This window comes from Oncorhynchus mykiss, chromosome 3 (assembly GCF_013265735.2).
Source record: "Oncorhynchus mykiss isolate Arlee chromosome 3, USDA_OmykA_1.1, whole genome shotgun sequence".
NCBI lineage: Eukaryota > Metazoa > Chordata > Actinopteri > Salmoniformes > Salmonidae > Oncorhynchus > Oncorhynchus mykiss.
In genome coordinates, this window is record NC_048567.1 from 6,277,408 (window position 1) to 6,297,956 (window position 20,549).

At 45.9% G+C, this 20,549-nt stretch overlaps 1 protein-coding gene across 5 annotated transcripts; it reads left to right on the forward strand.

Annotated features, from left to right (window-relative positions):
- Positions 1-66: 66 nt before the first annotated feature.
- Positions 67-12,763, forward strand: LOC110535685 (pyruvate dehydrogenase [acetyl-transferring]-phosphatase 1, mitochondrial). Of its 5 annotated transcripts, none has more exons than XM_036966968.1 (9): positions 67-84; positions 2,263-2,591; positions 4,156-4,323; positions 4,404-4,615; positions 4,779-4,860; positions 4,982-5,076; positions 5,195-5,363; positions 10,267-10,485; positions 10,688-12,763. In XM_036966968.1, the coding sequence occupies exons 2-9, from the start codon at positions 2,343-2,345 to the stop codon at positions 11,066-11,068; spliced, it is 1,575 nt and encodes a 524-aa protein (XP_036822863.1). In that variant the 5' UTR covers positions 67-84; positions 2,263-2,342; the 3' UTR covers positions 11,069-12,763. The 5 variants fall into 5 exon arrangements, with proteins under 5 accessions (XP_036822863.1, XP_036822852.1, XP_036822850.1 ...); XM_036966957.1 differs by lacking the exon at positions 67-84 and adding an exon at positions 131-238; XM_036966955.1 differs by lacking the exon at positions 67-84 and adding an exon at positions 250-332.
- Positions 12,764-20,549: the final 7,786 nt, after the last annotated feature.

A 20,549-nucleotide genomic window follows, 5' to 3' on the forward strand; every position in this document is an offset into this window, starting at 1 on the left:
GAGCCTGCAGCCAGTAGGAGCCTGCAGCCAGTAGGAGCCTGCAGCCAGTAGGAGCCTGCAGCCAGTAGGAGCTGCAGCCAGCAGGTTCCGTTCACCTGTTCCTTTACTACACTTGGTGTTATTTTGCAAATAGTTCATGATGAATAGAGATCTAGACATCATTTTGGTGCTTGAAAGTATGTCACACACCCCCAGCAGCGTGCAAAGGGTTAACAAGCCAGTCAGATCTGTCAGAGAGGTGAGCCAATCAGCGTTTAGTATGTTGTGTGCTGGAGAAAGATGCAGGAGGGTGGGTAGCATAGGAAAACGAAATAGTAAACTCTGAGAATACGGTCAGTGGCAAGATAAATGTGTTTGGCATGTTACTTTTGTGCAGTATGGGTTAATGAATTGATAACTAACTTATGTTATATGTTGTAAGCTTTGTTACCGTGACCATAATGTACAAGGACTGAAGGAGGAGTGGTGTTTTAAACTGGTTTGCGGTGACGCATAGCTAGATCATCGCTAGCCAACGTTACTACCCAGCAGTAGAGTAGACTTTGTCGGCCCATCAAATTAATACGTAACAATGTGTTGGCTTTAATTATGCTTGTATTTGGGATTATTCGCTATTGGGAACTATGTATATATTGATATCGATTTAATTTAAGTACAAAGAAAACTGACTCTGAACTGTACTGTAATCAATATGACAAATCTGTAGCAGTCAGGCCTAGCCAGGGATAGGCCGTGGTCACAGGTTATAGACTGGAGGTTTGAGCGGTATTTCAACTAGTACCGGGTGGTTCCGTGTAGTTCAGCCGTGCCTGGGTCTCTTTCGACCGACAAAAGCAGCTGCACGCATTGCCCCTTCGCTACTAATAGCTAGATTAAAGCGTAAATCAGACAGCGAAATCGCGGCCACTGTTTAGGTAAAAAGCTGAGGGATAGGACTGGAGAAATGTATCTACTCTCAAATTCATAGACAGAGCTATGGATGAAAGGACTGACCATCCATGATATCAAAATAATAGTTTTAACCATGTTTTGAGGCTTTATAATTTTTGTTTACATTTACTTTGTTTACAAACATTGAAGGTTAACAAGCTTTTATTTGGGTTCTGATGGAGTGTGTCAGTTGAACTAAGATCGAGGCTTTCTAAGTTATATTCTTCAAGAATCTATGGGTCCATATCATTAATTTAGCAACTGCCGATTGCCCCTTTAATTATAGTATAATTATTGTATTTGTTCATGTTTTATTAGGATCCCCATTAGCTGTTACAATAACAGTAGTTCCTCTCCCTGGGGTCCTAATCTAGGAGGCGGAAAGGGCAGAGAGAGGGATAGCCTATGCCGTTAGAGAGAATCTAGTTCAGTAGGACAAGATTGGGTTTTCAGGAGTGAGCAAATGTCAGACCCGCTTCACAGGACTATATATAGTCTGTCAGGCAACTAGCGGTGGCTGACCCCTGTAGAGGGGCAAGGTTCTTTCATGGAGCAACAAAGCCTGGAAGACGACTAGCGGTGGCTGACCCCTGTAGAGGGGCAAGGTTATTTCATGGAGCAACAAAGCCTGGAAGACGACTAGCCGTGGCCGACCCCTGTAGCACACTGGGTCTCAAACCTGTCCTTGGGACCTCAAGCCATTCCATGTATTTGATCTATTCCAGAACTAGCACACCTGATTCAACTTTTCAACTAATCATCAAGCCTTTGTGTAGGTGAATCAGGTGAGCTAGTTTAGAGCTAGATCTAAATTGTGAAAAGTCTGGGGAGAGGTTTGAGAACCACTGCTGAAGAGGGGCAAGGCTCTTTTATGGCGCAACACAGCTTGGCAACCTAGTGCCAGTCTGTCACACTAGTCCGCTAGTACTGGAATGCAGTGTTCCATTGTTGGAGTGCAACCTGCCTCAAAGCATAATAAAGCCTCTGCCAAGAGGCTCAGACCTTTATTGCACAGGAGGTTTCCTTGTAGCAAGGTCACTGGTTCCAGCTTCCTTATTCACCACACAATCAAAATAAATACAGTTGGAAGATAGAACTGCTTGTCTTGATCCGTTATGTTATTTGCATGTCACTTTTGTTTGTATTGGTCTGTAATGGTACCTTTGTCGAGAGCTCTGTTACTACATGTCAGTAATTTATGTACACTGACTGAATGAGAGGTGTGTACACAATCAAAATGCCATAGTCAGCTGTGGTTGTGTTGACTGAATGATACAGATGATACAAGCTGCATTTTTGCCAATAGCTCACAGTTCCTGGTGTCTACCGTAGGTGTAGGAGTGTTGGTGGTGCTCTGAGAGAGTGTCTGTGTGTGGCGGTGCTGAGAGTGTGTGTGCCCAGACCGAGCCACCATGCCCGTGACATCACAGCTGTTCCGAGGCTTCCCTCGAGCGAAGCTCTGGGGTTCCTCCCTGTTCCCATGCCAACGCCAGCTCCCCTGCTGCCCCACCTCCCACCGGCCCACCTCGTCGCAGCTCCACCCCATATGGCCGACAGCCATGCCCGTGCGTGGCTATAGGAGGAGCCCTGACCTCCACAGCTACAATCTCACCCCCCCACAGGTCAACTCAATCCTAAAGGCCAACGAGTACAGCTTCAAGGTAGGGGCGGACGATACACACATTTACACACAACGAGTACAGCTTCAAGGTAGGGGCGGTCGATACACACATTTACACACAACGAGTACAGCTTCAAGGTAGGGGCGGTCGATACACACATTTACACACAATGAGTACAGCTTCAAGGTAGGGGCGGACAATACACACATTTACACACAATGAGTACAGCTTCAAGGTAGGGGCGGACAATACACACATTTACACACAATGAGTACAGCTTCAAGGTAGGGGCGGTTGATGCACACATTTACACACAACGAGTACAGCTTCAAGGTAGGGGCGGTCGATACACACATTTACACACAATGAGTACAGCTTCAAGGTAGGGGCGGACAATACACACATTTACACACAACGAGTACAGCTTCAAGGTAGGGGAGTTCGATACACACATTTACACACAATGAGTACAGCTTCAAGGTAGGGGAGTTCGATACACACATTTACACACAACGAGTACAGCTTCAAGGTAGGGGCGGTTGATACACACATTTACACACAATGAGTACAGCTTCAAGGTAGGGGCGGTTGATACACACATTTACACACAACGAGTACAGCTTCAAGGTAGGGGCGGTTGATACACACATTTACACACAATGAGTACAGCTTCAAGGTAGGGGAGTTCGATACACACATTTACACACAATGAGTACAGCTTCAAGGTAGGGGCGGTTGATACACACATTTACACACAACGAGTACAGCTTCAAGGTAGGGGCGGTTGATACACACATTTACACACAATGAGTACAGCTTCAAGGTAGGGGAGTTCGATACACACATTTACACACAATGAGTACAGCTTCAAGGTAGGGGCGGTTGATACACACATTTACACACAATGAGTACAGCTTCAAGGTAGGGGCGGTTGATACACACATTTACACACAATGAGTACAGCTTCAAGGTAGGGGCGGTCGATACACACATTTACACACAACGAGTACAGCTTCAAGGTAGGGGCGGTTGATACACACATTTACACACAACGAGTACAGCTTCAAGGTAGGGGCGGACAATACACACATTTACACACAACGAGTACAGCTTCAAGGTAGGGGCGGTTGATACACACATTTACACACAACGAGTACAGCTTCAAGGTAGGGGCGGTCGATACACACATTTACACACAACGAGTACAGCTTCAAGGTAGGGGCGGTCGATACACACATTTACACACAATGAGTACAGCTTCAAGGTAGGGGCGGTTGATGCACACATTTACACACAATGAGTACAGCTTCAAGGTAGGGGCGGACAATACACACATTTACACACAACGAGTACAGCTTCAAGGTAGGGGCGGTCGATACACACATTTACACACAACGAGTACAGCTTCAAGGTAGGTGCGGTTGATACACACATTTACACACAACGAGTACAGCTTCAAGGTAGGGGCGGTCGATACACACATTTACACACAACGAGTACAGCTTCAAGGTAGGGGCGGTCGATACACACATTTACACACAACGAGTACAGCTTCACGATTGCGCTGAGACCATAAGAATATGAGTGTGTGCTTTGGTTCTAGGTTCCAGAGTTTGATGGTAAGAATGTGTCGTCGGTGATGGGGTTCGACAGTAACCAGCTGCCTGCCAACGCACCCATCGAGGACCGGCGCAGCGCTGCCACCTGTCTGCAGACGCGGGGGATGCTGCTGGGAGTGTTCGACGGCCATGCGGGCTGTGCCTGTGCACAGGTAAAGTTTCTGCTGTCATTGTGTATAATCTGCGAGTTAGTTTTAATGTGCAGTAAAACATCTACCTGTCTGTTTCTCAGGCGCTGAGTGAGAGGTTGTTCTACTACGTAGCCATGTCCTTGATGCCCCATGAGACCCTGTGTGAGCTGGAGGCTGCAGTAGAGGCAGGCAGACCCCTCAGCCCCATCCTGCAGTGGCACAAACACCCCAACGACTACTTCACCAGGGAGGCACAGACTATGTACTTCAACAGCCTCAGAACTTACTGGCAGGAACTCATAGACCTCAGCAGGTACACACACACACACACACACACACAGGAACTCATAGACCTCAGCAGGTACACACACACACACGCACAGAGCAAGTCATAGACCTCAACAGGCATGGGGTAATAAGGATGCATCAGTAATGGGTCATTTGTTGGAGTTGATTGTATGTGTTTGTGTTCCCAGTCCAGGGGAGAGCCTAGGGCCCAGAGAGGCGTTGCTGAGTGCCTTTAAGAGACTGGACAGTGACCTGTCTCTGGAGGCTCAGGTGAGAGACTGTGTTCTATCCCCTTGACTTCTATCCTCTGTCCATCGATGTCTCTGTGTTACCATAGTATCCAGCCCTGGGTAGAAATGTATAGTGCTGATCCCTATGTTGTGTTGTCCAGGTGGGAGACGCCAATTCCTTCCTCCACTACTGGGTTCTGAGAGTGGCCTTCTCTGGAGCGACTGCCTGCGTAGCTCACATCGATGGATCCGACCTGTACGTACTCTGGTCCACAGCCACAGATATCTCTCTCTGTTGGCTCCCATATGTACTGTCTGGTCTCCATCTGTCTGCTCTGACTGAGTGTCTGAATCCTCTGACTGTGGTTGTGTAGGTATGTAGCGAACACGGGCGACGGCCGGGCGGTGCTGGGGGTCCAGGAGGAGGACGGCTCGTTCAGCGCTCACACGCTCTCCAACGACCACAACGCCCAGAATGAGAACGAGGTGGCCCGCATCCAGGGGGAGCACCCCCCCTCTGAGAAGAAGACTGTCGTACGACAGGTCAGTACTCAGACAGGTCCTTTACACATCTAGAGAGAACGGTGGCACAGCAGGTCAGTACCGTTATACATCTAGAGCGAACGGTGGCACAGCAGGTCAGTACCGTTACTCATCTAGAGAGAACGGTGGCACAGCAGGTTAGTACCGTTACACATCTAGAGAGAACGGTGGCACAGCAGGTCAGTACCGTTACTCATCTAGAGAGAACGGTGGCACAGCAGGTTAGTACCGTTACACATCTAGAGAGAACGGTGGCACAGCAGGTCAGTACCGTTACACATACAGAGAGTACAGTGGCACAGCAGGTCAGTACCATTACACATACAGAGAGAACGGTGGCACAGCAGGTCAGTACCGTTATACATACAGAGAGAACGGTGGCACAGCAGGTCAGTACCGTTACACATCTAGAGAGAACAGTGGCACAGCAGGCCAGTACCGTTATACATACAGAGAGAACAGTGGCACAGCAGGTCAGTACCGTTATACATACAGAGAGAACAGTGGCACAGCAGGTCAGTACCGTTACACATCTAGAGAGAATGGTGGCACAGCAGGTCAGTACCGTTATACATCTAGAGAGAACGGTGGCACAGCAGGTTAGTACCGTTACTCATCTAGAGAGAACGGTGGCACAGCAGGTTAGTACCGTTACACATCTAGAGAGAACGGTGGCACAGCAGGTCAGTACCGTTACTCATCTAGAGAGAACGGTGGCACAGCAGGTTAGTACCGTTACACATCTAGAGAGAACGGTGGCACAGCAGGTCAGTACCGTTATACATACAGAGAGAACGGTGGCACAGCAGGTCAGTACCGTTACACATACAGAGAGAACGGTGGCACAGCATGTCAGTACCGTTACACATCTAGAGAGAACGGTGGTACAGCAGGTCAGTACCGTTACACATCTAGAGAGAACGGTGGTACAGCAGGTCAGTACCGTTATACATCTAGAGAGAATAGTGGCACAGCAGGTCAGTACCGTTATACATCTAGAGAGAATGGTGGCACAGCAGGTCAGTACCGTTACACATCCAGAGAGAACAGTGGCACAGCAGGTCAGTACCGTTACACATCTAGAGAGAACAGTGGCACAGCAGGTCAGTACCATTACACATCTAGAGAGAACAGTGGCACAGCAGGTCAGTACCATTACACATCTAGAGAGAACAGTGGCACAGCAGGTCAGTACCGTTACACATCTAGAGAGAACAGTGGCACAGCAGGTCAGTACCGTTACACATCTAGAGAGAACGGTGGCACAGCAGGTCAGTACCGTTACACATACAGAGAGAACGGTGGCACAGCAGGTCAGTACCGTTACACATCTAGAGAGAACAGTGGCACAGCAGGTCAGTACCGTTACACATACAGAGAGAACGGTGGCACAGCAGGTCAGTACCGTTACACATCTAGAGAGAACAGTGGCACAGCAGGTCAGTACCGTTACTCATCTAGAGAGAACAGTGGCACAGCAGGTCAGTACCGTTACACATACAGAGAGAACGGTGGCACAGCAGGTCAGTACCGTTACACATCTAGAGAGAACAGTGGCACAGCAGGTCAGTACCGTTACACATACAGAGAGAACGGTGGCACAGCAGGTCAGTACCGTTACACATCCAGAGAGAACAGTGGCACAGCAGGTCAGTACCGTTATACATACAGAGAGAACAGTGGCACAGCAGGTCAGTACCGTTACACATACAGAGAGAACAGTGGCACAGCAGGTCAGTACCGTTATACATACAGAGAGAACAGTGGCACAGCAGGTCAGTACCGTTATACATACAGAGAGAACAGTGGCACAGCAGGTCAGTACCGTTATACATACAGAGAGAACAGTGGCACAGCAGGTCAGTACCGTTACACATACAGAGAGAACAGTGGCACAGCAGGTCAGTACCGTTATACATACAGAGAGAACAGTGGCACAGCAGGTCAGTACCGTTACACATACAGAGAGAACAGTGGCACAGCAGGTCAGTACCGTTATACATACAGAGAGAACAGTGGCACAGCAGGTTAGTACCGTTATACATCTAGAGAGAATAGTGGCACAGCAGGTCAGTACCATTACACATACAGAGAGAATAGTGGCACAGCAGGTCAGTACCGTTACACATCTAGAGAGAACGGTGGCACAGCAGGTCAGTACCGTTACACATACAGAGAGAACGGTGGCACAGCAGGTCAGTACCGTTACACATACAGAGAGAACAGTGGCACAGCAGGTCAGTACCGTTACACATCTAGAGAGAACAGTGGCACAGCAGGTCAGTACCGTTACACATCTAGAGAGAACGGTGGCACAGCAGGTCAGTACCGTTACACATCTAGAGAGAACGGTGGCACAGCAGGTCAGTACCGTTACACATACAGAGAGTACAGTGGCACAGCAGGTCAGTACCATTACACATACAGAGAGAACGGTGGCACAGCAGGTCAGTACCGTTACACATACAGAGAGAACAGTGGCACAGCAGGTCAGTACCGTTACACATCTAGAGAGAACGGTGGCACAGCAGGTCAGTACCGTTACACATCTAGAGAGAACGGTGGCACAGCAGGTCAGTACCGTTACACATACAGAGAGTACAGTGGCACAGCAGGTCAGTACCATTACACATACAGAGAGAACGGTGGCACAGCAGGTCAGTACCGTTACACATCCAGAGAGAACAGTGGCACAGCAGGTCAGTACCGTTACACATACAGAGAGAACAGTGGCACAGCAGGTCAGTACCGTTACACATCTAGAGAGAACAGTGGCACAGCAGGTCAGTACCGTTATACATACAGAGAGAACAGTGGCACAGCAGGTCAGTACCGTTACACATACAGAGAGAACGGTGGCACAGCAGGTCAGTACCGTTACACATCTAGAGAGAACGGTGGCACAGCAGGTCAGTACCGTTACACATCTAGAGAGAACAGTGGCACAGCAGGCCAGTACCGTTATACATACAGAGAGAATAGTGGCACAGCAGGTCAGTACCGTTACACATACAGAGAGAACAGTGGCACAGCAGGTCAGTACCGTTACACATCTAGAGAGAACAGTGGCACAGCAGGTCAGTACCGTTACACATCTAGAGAGAACAGTGGCACAGCAGGTCAGTACCATTACACATACAGAGAGAACGGTGGCACAGCAGGTTAGTACCGTTACACATCTAGAGAGAACAGTGGCACATCAGGTCAGTACCGTTACACATACAGAGAGAACAGTGGCACAGCAGGTCAGTACCATTACACATACAGAGAGAACAGTGGCACAGCAGGTCAGTACCGTTACACATACAGAGAGAACAGTGGCACAGCAGGTCAGTACCATTACACATACAGAGAGAACGGTGGCACAGCAGGTCAGTACCGTTACACATACAGAGAGAACGGTGGCACAGCAGGTTAGTACCGTTACACATACAGAGAGAACAGTGGCACAGCAGGTCAGTACCATTACACATACAGAGAGAACGGTGGCACAGCAGGTTAGTACCGTTACACATACAGAGAGAACGGTGGCACAGCAGGTTAGTACCGTTACACATACAGAGAGAACGGTGGCACAGCAGGTCAGTACCGTTACACATCTAGAGAGAACAGTGGCACAGCAGGTCAGTACCATTACACATACAGAGAGAATGGTGGCACAGCAGGTTAGTACCGTTACACATACAGAGAGAACGGTGGCACAGCAGGTCAGTACCGTTACACATACAGAGAGAACGGTGGCACAGCAGGTTAGTACCGTTACACATACAGAGAGAACGGTGGCACAGCAGGTTAGTACCGTTATACATACAGAGAGAACGGTGGCACAGCAGGTCAGTACCGTTACACATACAGAGAGAACGGTGGCACAGCAGGTTAGTACCGTTACACATACAGAGAGAACGGTGGCACAGCAGGTTAGTACCGTTATACATACAGAGAGAACAGTGGCACAGCAGGTTAGTACCGTTATACATACAGAGAGAACGGTGGCACAGCAGGTCAGTACCGTTACACATACAGAGAGAACGGTGGCACAGCAGGTTAGTACCGTTACACATACAGAGAGAACGGTGGCACAGCAGGTTAGTACCGTTATACATACAGAGAGAACAGTGGCACAGCAGGTTAGTACCGTTATACATACAGAGAGAACGGTGGCACAGCAGGTCAGTACCGTTACACATCTAGAGAGAACAGTGGCACAGCAGGTCAGTACCGTTACACATACAGAGAGAACGGTGGCACAGCAGGTTAGTACCGTTACACATACAGAGAGAACGGTGGCACAGCAGGTTAGTACCGTTAAACATACAGAGAGAACGGTGGCACAGCAGGTTAGTACCGTTATACATACAGAGAGAACGGTGGCACAGCAGGTCAGTACCGTTACACATACAGAGAGAACGGTGGCACAGCAGGTCAGTACCGTTACACATACAGAGAGAACGGTGGCACAGCAGGTCAGTACCGTTACACATACAGAGAGAACGGTGGCACAGCAGGTTAGTACCGTTATACATACAGAGAGAACAGTGGCACAGCAGGTTAGTACCGTTATACATACAGAGAGAACAGTGGCACAGCAGGTTAGTACTGTTATACATACAGAGAGAACGGTGGCACAGCAGGTTAGTACCGTTATACATACAGAGAGAACAGTGGCACAGCAGGTTAGTACCGTTACACATACAGAGAGAACAGTGGCACAGCAGGTCAGTACCGTTACACATCTAGAGAGAACAGTGGCACAGCAGGTTAGTACCGTTATACATACAGAGAGAACGGTGGCACAGCAGGTTAGTACCGTTACACATACAGAGAGAACAGTGGCACAGCAGGTCAGTTAAACATAAAGTAAAAACCAACATATATCCTCTATCTCTTTCTCTCCCTCTGCCAGGACCGGTTGTTGGGCCTGCTGATGCCGTTCCGTGCGTTTGGAGATGTGAAGTTCAAGTGGAGCATTGACTTGCAGCGAGGTGTGTTGGAGTCAGGACCAGACCAGCTCCATGACAACGAACACACCAAGTTCATCCCCCCCAATTACCACACCCCTCCCTACCTCACGGCCGAGCCTGAGATCACACACCACCGCCTCCGACCTCAGGACCGCTTCCTGGTGAGAGACAAAGGATTGGTCAATTGACTGATTGACCAATTCATGATTTCATTGATTGATTGATTGATTGATTGATAAGGCTTTGTTGTCTTTTCTTGAACAGAAACATGCATTGTGCTCCATTAAAACAAACCTATATCTGAAGTTATGTAGTTAGAAGTTTCCTTTAGTTAACTACAGGTCTTTGTCCCTCCTCCTGTAGGTGCTGGGTACAGACGGGCTGTGGGAGACGCTCCATCGACAGGAGGTGGTCCGGATCGTAGGGGAGTATCTAACGGGGGTCCACCAGCGCCAGCCCCTCACCGTGGGGGGTTACCATGTCACCCTGGGACAGATGCAGGGGCTGCTGGCTGAGAGGAAGGCCCGTGCCTCCTTGGCGTTCCAGGACCAGAACGCTGCCACCCACCTGATTCGCCACGCGGTGGGCAACAATGAGTTTGGAGCAGTGGACCACGAGACGCTGTCCAAGATGCTGTCTCTGCCTGAGGAACTGGCCCGCATGTACCGCGATGACATCACCATCATCATCACACAGTTCAACCCCCACGTGGTTGGACACCAGCGCCAAGGGGGGGAGTCCTGAGCCAGCTCAGCCTATCAGAGGGGAACGTGGACATGAACAGGAAGTTGACTTTCTAGGAGGATAAACAGGTCCAGTGAGGACTGGGTCTTGCTACAGACACATGGTTAACGTCTCATCTTTATTTTACCAAACACACACAAAACATACTGTTAATGGACTAACCCTGCAGAGGGAGGACTGCCAACCTTCGGACTCCTTATTTTAGGATTGTTATTGAAGAGGTGCGTGTACAGTATGTGCACATGTGAGCACACAGTCCTGGTCATGTGGATTGTTGAAATGCTTGCTGATACTGATCACAAGTTGGCTCTTTTCTGAGTGTTGTGGCCTGGTATGAAGCTTTTTAAAGGATATTTGATCAACCTCCCTGCAGCATTCTGCTTCTCTGCTCTGTCACAGTCTCTGCCCATAGGACACTTTCATTTGTGCCTAAAGAGTTTGCTGCTTTATAACTATGTTGTCTGAGCATTGAGGTAATGATACAGTGGCAGCCTTTGTGTTTGTTCAATCTGGCCTGTCTACTCCTCTACAAACATCCCTCCCTATTTCATATCACAGATTGTGTGCTGTGCAGTTGCAGCATCTGTCTTGCTCTAGAGCTGCAACTGGCCTCCATCCTGGCTCTACCGCATGGCTCTGCTGTTACATAGTTGGGCTCTGTCTGTCTGTGTTCTGTCATTGGATGGATCAGTGTCCTTTATACTTGTTACAGACGGACAGCCAAGAGCTCCCAGGCACACTTCTTGTTATCTTATATTTTGAATAATGTTTATTTAAAATGTTTTTAATCTGATTTCAAACATTGACTATTTTGTCAACCTTCGAGAGGAATAACTGCCTGTGTCTATAAAGCAGATGTTATTGCTCTGAGACAGACGGCGTCACTAAGATAGGAACCAGTAGAGCTACGTAGTGTGCAGGCTTTAGATCCAGCACTAACACCTCTATCACAACTACTCACCCACAGGAATCAGGTGTGTTATGCGCTGAGTGTGTCTGAGAGATTCTACAGCAGACTGAAGGAGTGGTGGTATTCTGTAGAGGAGAGAGAGAGGGGTGTGTGATCAGACGTTTATTGTTTTAGGGTTGCAGAGTATACATGTTTCAAAGGAACATAGTGGTTGAACCTCTCGTGTTTTTTGACAATTATACTCTCATACGGGGGGGGTGGTATACTAACGTCATCATGCTTACATGGTGTGTATTCTATCAAAAATGTTTTTAGAAAGTTAACTTTTTAGTTTTTAACAGTGAATCATTGCTAGCCTGGTGTCAGATCTCTGTCTGAGGTAACCATGGAATTAGGAATTGAACTGTAACCATCTCCTGTCATGTTCATGCCAGACCTCCAGGAGTGACTAAAACAGAGACAGACTTAGTCACTGTTGGCAGGACACTAACCGTGGTGTGCTTCTAGGCTTGTATAGGTCAGATGAAGGGTGTGCATCATATGTATATCTCATGGTGGTGTATATTTAGGAGAGGAGAGAATGTAAAGCTGAAGGTGGCTCTGTTTTGTACGCTGGCTGAATACTTCAAGGTTATTTATGCAACTTTTAATATGTCGCAGGTATTTATCCACAATTATATGAGATGTGACAGGTATGTATGTATGTACAGTGTCTTTACCTGTTTGGGCTTGAGACTAAAGTTTTTTTGTATTTGGAAACTTAATAAAACACTGACTACACACAATGGCTACTACACATGTTAGATTTTGTTCTGCCTGTCTGTACGTATTGCTGCCTGGTTGTGCTGTTCTGCAGTGCCTCTGTCTTTAACTCTCTCCTGCCACACCCCCGGAATGTGGTCAGACCGGACTGTGTGCCCGCGGTGCTCTCAGAAGGTCAAGGCAGACTGAGTCCATTCCAGAGGTCAGCCAGCGAGGTGTCAAGTTACACTGGTGTGTATTTGTGTGTGTTCAGGTCATGGTAATTTCTCTGACAGATTCTCCTAGTCACACGTCGGCAACAGTGACCAAGGCAGTACAGAGTACAGCTCACCCTCTCGCTCCGCACTCTCCCCAACAACAACCCCCTATTGCTTTGTAGCTCTGGAGTAGGTGTAATCTGTGTCCCTGTCTGCCTGAAACAGAGTTATCTTCTAGTTTGTGTAGTTGAATCAGTAATCAGTGGTGCTTTTCTTGGCTACTTGTATAGCAAGGTCCATGTAATGTAACCAGTCTGGTTCATATTATGTTCACACTGCACTCATTCTGCGGAGTAGTAACTCAGACATGTCCATTGTCAGTCACTAGATGGCGCTAGTAGTTATTGAACCTTATTGGAAGATCCCTTACACAGAAATATGACTGAGACGTCCGCATGCACACGTGTTTAATTTATTTGATTCAGTGACCTCTAGGCAGGACTGTTATTCTCCTAGGTTTTTCTGTCCTTAGTTACCAATCTATGCGTTTGGGTGTATAGACTTGTTTTGATAGTGGGAATATGTGTATTTAGTTTGTGTGTGTTACATGTTTATGCTGGTGTTATTGGACAGTGTTACATGTTTATGGTGGTGTTATTGGACTGTGGTGTTACATGTTTATGCTGGTGTTATTGGACAGTGTTACATGTTTATGCTGGTGTTATTGGACAGTGTTACATGTTTATGCTGGTGTTATTGGACAGTGTTACATGTTTATGCTGGTGTTATTGGACAGTGTTACATGTTTATGCTGGTGTTATTGGACTGTGGTGTTACATGTTTATGGTGGTGTTATTGGACTGTGGTGTTACATGTTTATGTTGGTGTTATTGGACTGTGGTGTTACATGTTTATGCTGGTGTTATTGGACAGTGTTACATGTTTATGGTGGTGTTATTGGACTGTGGTGTTACATGTTTATGCTGGTGTTATTGGACTGTGGTGTTACATGTTTATGCTGGTGTTATTGGACAGTGTTACATGTTTATGGTGGTGTTATTGGACTGTGGTGTTACATGTTTATGGTGGTGTTATTGGACAGTGTTACATGTTTATGGTGGTGTTATTGGACTGTGGTGTTACATGTTTATGCTGGTGTTATTGGACTGTGGTGTTACATGTTTATGGTGGTGTTATTGGACTGTGGTGTTACATGTTTATGTTGGTGTTATTGGACAGTGTTACATGTTTATGGTGGTGTTATTGGACAGTGTTACATGTTTATGGTGGTGTTATTGGACAGTGTTACATGTTTATGGTGGTGTTATTGGACTGTGGTGTTACATGTTTATGGTGGTGTTATTGGACAGTGTTACATGTTTATGCTGGTGTTATTGGACAGTGTTACATGTTTATGGTGGTGTTATTGGACAGTGTTACATGTTTATGGTGGTGTTATTGGACTGTGGTGTTACATGTTTATGCTGGTGTTATTGGACAGTGTTACATGTTTATGGTGGTGTTATTGGACAGTGTTACATGTTTATGCTGGTGTTATTGGACAGTGTTACATGTTCATGCTGGTGTTATTGGACAGTGTTACATGTTTATGCTGGTGTTATTGGACAGTGTTACATGTTTATGCTGGTGTTATTGGACAGTGTTACATGTTTATGCTGGTGTTATTGGACAGTGTTACATGTTTATGCTGGTGTTATTGGACTGTGGTGTTACATGTTTATGCTGGTGTTATTGGACAGTGTTACATGTTTATGGTGGTGTTATTGGACAGTGTTACATGTTTATGCTGGTGTTATTGGACAGTGTTACATGTTTATGCTGGTGTTATTGGACAGTGTTACATGTTTATGCTGGTGTTATTGGACAGTGTTACATGTTTATGCTGGTGTTATTGGACAGTGTTACATGTTTATGGTGGTGTTATTGGACAGTGGTGTTACATGTTTATGGTGGTGTTATTGGACAGTGTTACATGTTTATGGTGGTGTTATTGGACTGTGTTACATGTTTATGCTGGTGTTATTGGACAGTGTTACATGTTTATGGTGGTGTTATTGGACAGTGTTACATGTTTATGGTGGTGTTATTGGACAGTGTTACATGTTTATGGTGGTGTTATTGGACAGTGTTACATGTTTATGGTGGTGTTATTGGACTGTGTTACATGTTTATGCTGGTGTTATTGGACAGTGTTACATGTTTATGGTGGTGTTATTGGACAGTGTTACATGTTTATGGTGGTGTTATTGGACAGTGTTACATGTTTATGGTGGTGTTATTGGACTGTGGTGTTACATGTTTATGCTGGTGTTATTGGACTGTGGTGTTACATGTTTATGCTGGTGTTATTGGACTGTGGTGTTACATGTTTATGGTGGTGTTATTGGACTGTGGTGTTATATGTTTATGCTGGTGTTATTGGACTGTGGTGTTACATGTTTATGGTGGTGTTATTGGACTGTGGTGTTACATGTTTATGTTGGTGTTATTGGACAGTGTTACATGTTTATGGTGGTGTTATTGGACAGTGTTACATGTTTATGGTGGTGTTATTGGACTGTGGTGTTACATGTTTATGCTGGTGTTATTGGACTGTGGTGTTACATGTTTATGGTGGTGTTATTGGACTGTGGTGTTACATGTTTATGGTGGTGTTATTGGACAGTGTTACATGTTTATGGTGGTGTTATTGGACAGTGTTACATGTTTATGGTGGTGTTATTGGACTGTGGTGTTACATGTTTATGCTGGTGTTATTGGACTGTGGTGTTACATGTTTATGTTGGTGTTATTGGACAGTGTTACATGTTTATGGTGGTGTTATTGGACAGTGTTACATGTTTATGGTGGTGTTATTGGACAGTGTTACATGTTTATGGTGGTGTTATTGGACTGTGGTGTTACATGTTTATGGTGGTGTTATTGGACAGTGTTACATGTTTATGCTGGTGTTATTGGACTGTGGTGTTACATGTTTATGGTGGTGTTATTGGACAGTGTTACATGTTTATGCTGGTGTTATTGGACTGTGGTGTTACATGTTTATGGTGGTGTTATTGGACAGTGTTACATGTTTATGCTGGTGTTATTGGACAGTGTTACATGTTTATGGTGGTGTTATTGGACTGTGGTGTTACATGTTTATGGTGGTGTTATTGGACAGTGTTACATGTTTATGGTGGTGTTATTGGACTGTGGTGTTACATGTTTATTGTGGTGTTATTGGACTGTGGTGTTACATGTTTATGCTGGTGTTATTGGACTGTGGTGTTACATGTTTATGTTGGTGTTATTGGACAGTGTTACATGTTTATGGTGGTGTTATTGGACTGTGGTGTTACATGTTTATGTTGGTGTTATTGGACAGTGTTACATGTTTATGGTGGTGTTATTGGACTGTGGTGTTACATGTTTATGCTGGTGTTATTGGACAGTGTTACATGTTTATGCTGGTGTTATTGGACAGTGTTACATGTTTATGGTGGTGTTATTGGACAGTGTTACATGTTTATGTTGGTGTTATTGGACTGTGGTGTTACATGTTTATGCTGGTGTTATTGGACAGTGTTACATGTTTATGGTGGTGTTATTGGACAGTGTTACATTTTTTTGGTGGTGTTATTGGACAGTGTTACATGTTTATGGTGGTGTTATTGGACAGTGTTACATGTTTATGGTGGTGTTATTGGACTGTGGTGTTACATGTTTATGGTGGTGTTATTGGACTGTGGTGTTACATGTTTATGGTGGTGTTATTGGACTGTGGTGTTACATGTTTATGGTGGTGTTATTGGACTGTGGTGTTACATGTTTATGGTGGTGTTATTGGACTGTGGTGTTACATGTTTATGGTGGTGTTATTGGACAGTGTTACATGTTTATGCTGGTGTTATTGGACTGTGATGTTATGTGTTAAGGACATGGATAATATACATCTTGCTGGTTGTTCTATGCATCGTCATGAACGGACGGCTGATTCGGGTAAGACGAAGGTAGCGGTGTGTCTCTTTGTTAACAACAGCCGGTGCACAATCTGTAATGTCAAGGAAGTCTCGAGTTTTTGCTTGCCTGAATTAAAGTTCCTCATGATAAACTATAGCCCATACTATTTACCAAGAGAGTTTTCATCTATATGTTTTGCTGCTGCCTATTTACCACCACAAACCGATGCTGGCACTAAGACTGCAATCAACGGGCTCTATAGGGCCATAACAAAACAATAAAATGCACATCCAGAGGTGGCGTTTCTCGTGGCCGGGGATTTTAACACAGGAATACTGAAATCCTTTTGACCTCATTTTTACCAGCATGTCAGCTGTGCAACTAGAGGCGACAAAACTCTATATCACTTTTACGCCACACACAAAAACGCATACAAGCCCCCCCTTACCCTCCATTTGGCAAATCAGACCATAACCTCCTGCTTCCTGCTTACAAGCAAAAACTCAAACGGGAAGTACCAATGACACCCTCAGTACAGAAGTGTTACTACGAAGCAGATGTTAAGCTACAGGACTGTTTTTCTACCACAGACTGGACTGTGTTTTGGGATTCATATGATAACATTGAGGTGTTTACCACATCAGTCACCAGCTTCATTATAATTGCATCGACAACGTCGTCTCCACAGTGATCGTACGCACATACCCCAACCAGATGCCATGGTTTACAGACAACATCCACACTGAGCTAAAGGCTAGAGATGCCGCTTTCAAGGAGACATCCCACCACGATGTCAGACGAGCCATCAAACAGACAAAGCATCAATACAGGACTAATATCCAATCCTGCTACGCCGGCTCTGACACTTGACGGATGTGGCAAGGCTGGCAAACTATCAAGGATTATAAAAGGAAACCAAGCTGCGTGTTGCCCAGCGTCGCAAGTCTACCAGACATGCTAAATGCCTTTTATTCTCGCTTCGAGGCAAGGAACACTGAACCATGCATGAGAGCACCAGCTGTTCCGGACAACTGTGTGATTTCACTCTCTGTAGCCGAGGTGATTTAAGACGTTTCAACCTACCCGCAGCGCTAGCTGTGCCACCAGAGACTCTGGGTTCGCGCCCAGGCTCTGTCGCAGCCGGCCGTGACCGGGAGGTCCGTGGGGCGACACACAATTGGCCTAGCGTCGTCCGGGTTAGGGGGGGTTTGGCCGGTAGGGATATCCTTGTCTCATCGCGCACCAGCGTCTCCTGTGGCGGGCCGGGCGCAGTGCATGCTAACCAAGGTCGCCAGGAGTTTCCTCCGACACATTGTGGCTGGCTTCCGCGTTGGATGCGCGCTGTGTTAAAAAGCAGTGCGACTTGGTTGGGTTGTGTTTCGGAGGACGCATGGCTTTCGACCTTCGTCTCTCCCAAGCCCGTACGGGAGTTGTAGTGATGAGACAAGATAGTAATTACTAACAATTGGATACCACGAAATTCAAATTTTAAGAATGTGAAATGTCAGAATAATAGTAGAGAGAATGATTTATTTCAGCTTTTATTTATTTCATCACATTCCCAGTGGGTAAGAAGTTTACATACACTTAATTAGTATTTGTTAACATTGCCTTTAAATTGTTTAACTTGGGTCAAATTTTTTGGGTAGCCTTCCACAAGCTTCGCACAATAAGTTGGGTGAATTTGTGGCCCATTCCTCCTGACAGAGCTGGTGTAACCGAGTCAGGTTTGTAGGCCTCCTTGCTCGCACACGCTTTTTCAGTTCTGCCCACAATTTTTCTATGGGTTTAAGGTCAGGGCTTTGTGATGGCCACTCTGATACCTTGACTTTGTTGTCCTTAAGCCAATTTGCCACATCTTTGGAAGTATGCTTGGGGTCATTGTCCATTTGGAAGACCCATTTGTGACCAAGCTTTAACTTCCTAACTGATGTCTTGAGATGTTGCTTCAATATATCCACATAATTTTCCTCCCTCATGATGTCATCTGTTTTTTGTCAAGTGCACCAGTCCCTCCTGCAGCAAAGCACCCCCACAACATGATGCTGCCACCCCCGTGCTTCACTGTTGGGATGGTGTTCTTTGGCTTGCAAGCCTCCCCCTTTTTCCTCCAAACATAACGATGGTCATTATGGCCAAATATTTATATTATTGTTTCAGCAGACCAGATGATATTTCTCCAAAAAGTACGATATTTGTCCCCATGTGCAGTTGCAAATTGTAGTCTGGCTTTTATATGGTGGTTTTGGAGCAGTGGCTTCTTCCTTGCTGAGCGACCTTTCAGGTTATGTCGATATAGCACTGGTTTTACTGTGGATATAGATACTTTTGTACCGGTTTCCTCCAGCATCTTCACAAGGTCCTTTGCTGTTGTTCTGGTCTTGATTTGCACATTTCCACACCAAAGTACGTTCATCTCTAGGAGACAGAACGCGTCTCCTTCCTGAGCAGTATGACGGCTGCGTGGTCCCATGGTGTTTATACTTGCGTACTATTGTTTGTACAGATGAACGTGGTACCTTCAGGCATTTGGAAAATGCTCCCAAGGATGAACCAGACTTGTGGAGGTCTACAATTGTTTTCTGAGGTCTTGGCTGATTTCTTTAGATTTTTCCATGATGTCAACCAGAGAAGCACTGAGTTTGAAGGTAGGCATTGAAAAACATCCACAGGTACACCTCCAATTAACTCAGGCTAATTGACATCATTTCTCAGAATCTTTTAAAGCCATGACAAAGTTTTCTGGAATTTTCCAAGCTGTTTAAAGGCACAGTCAACTTAGTGTATGTAAACTTCTGACCCACTGGAATTGTGATACAGTGAAATAATCTGTTAGCAATTGTTGGAAAAATTATGTGTCATGCACAAAGTAGACGTCCTAACCGACTTGCCAAAACTATAGTTTGTTAACAAGAAATTTGTAGAGTGGTTGAAAAATGAGTATTAATGACTCCAACCTAAGTGTATGTAAACTTCAACCACTTCAACTCTATCTACTCCTGCACATCAACTCTGTACTGGTAATCCCTGTATAATCCCTGTACTGGTAATCCCTGTATAATCCCTGTACTGGTAATCCCTGTATAGAGCCATGTTCTTCATTTATTCCTCGTGTCACTTTCTATAAAAAAGTAATTGAACTGCATTGTTAGAAAAGGAACCGTAAGTAAGCATTCCACTGTTAGTCTACACCTGTTGCATGTGACAAATACAATTTAATGTGATGTTTATTTATTGAGTTGATAGGAATCAACACCCATTCAGAGCTTCAGTCATCACACGAGTCTGGCATTTGGTGACCTTGTCCCCAGGTAAATAACAATGGCATCAACAGTAGATCAGACATAGAGAGGTGGCTGGTGGACAAGAATAGGCCCAGTAGTAGAAGGTTGTGTTGACCCCTGTGTTACCGCTCCAGATCTTCCCTGCTGGGATCCAATGTGATTCTGGATTGTGGCCCTGCAGTGTGAGTGTCTGAGAAGGACTGAGTCACAGAAACAGATGCTCCACTCTGGAACGCTCAAGCATCACCACTTCCTGTCAGGAGTGGAGGAGTGGGTGTTGCTCCGGGAACACTTGAAGGAGATCGCTCCACCATCACTCACTAACGCACAACTGGGAGGTTATTTACTGATCACAGATCAGAGTT

Bases quoted from the DNA above. Each gene is read 5' to 3' on its own strand.
- LOC110535685 (XM_036966968.1), top strand. From the start codon at position 2,343: ATGCCCGTGACATCACAGCTGTTCCGAGGCTTCCCTCGAGCGAAGCTC. The intron at 5,364-10,266 runs GTCAGTACTCAG...TCCCTCTGCCAG, and splicing joins AGAAGACTGTCGTACGACAG to GACCGGTTGTTGGGCCTGCT. The intron at 10,486-10,687 runs GTGAGAGACAAA...CTCCTCCTGTAG, and splicing joins GACCTCAGGACCGCTTCCTG to GTGCTGGGTACAGACGGGCT.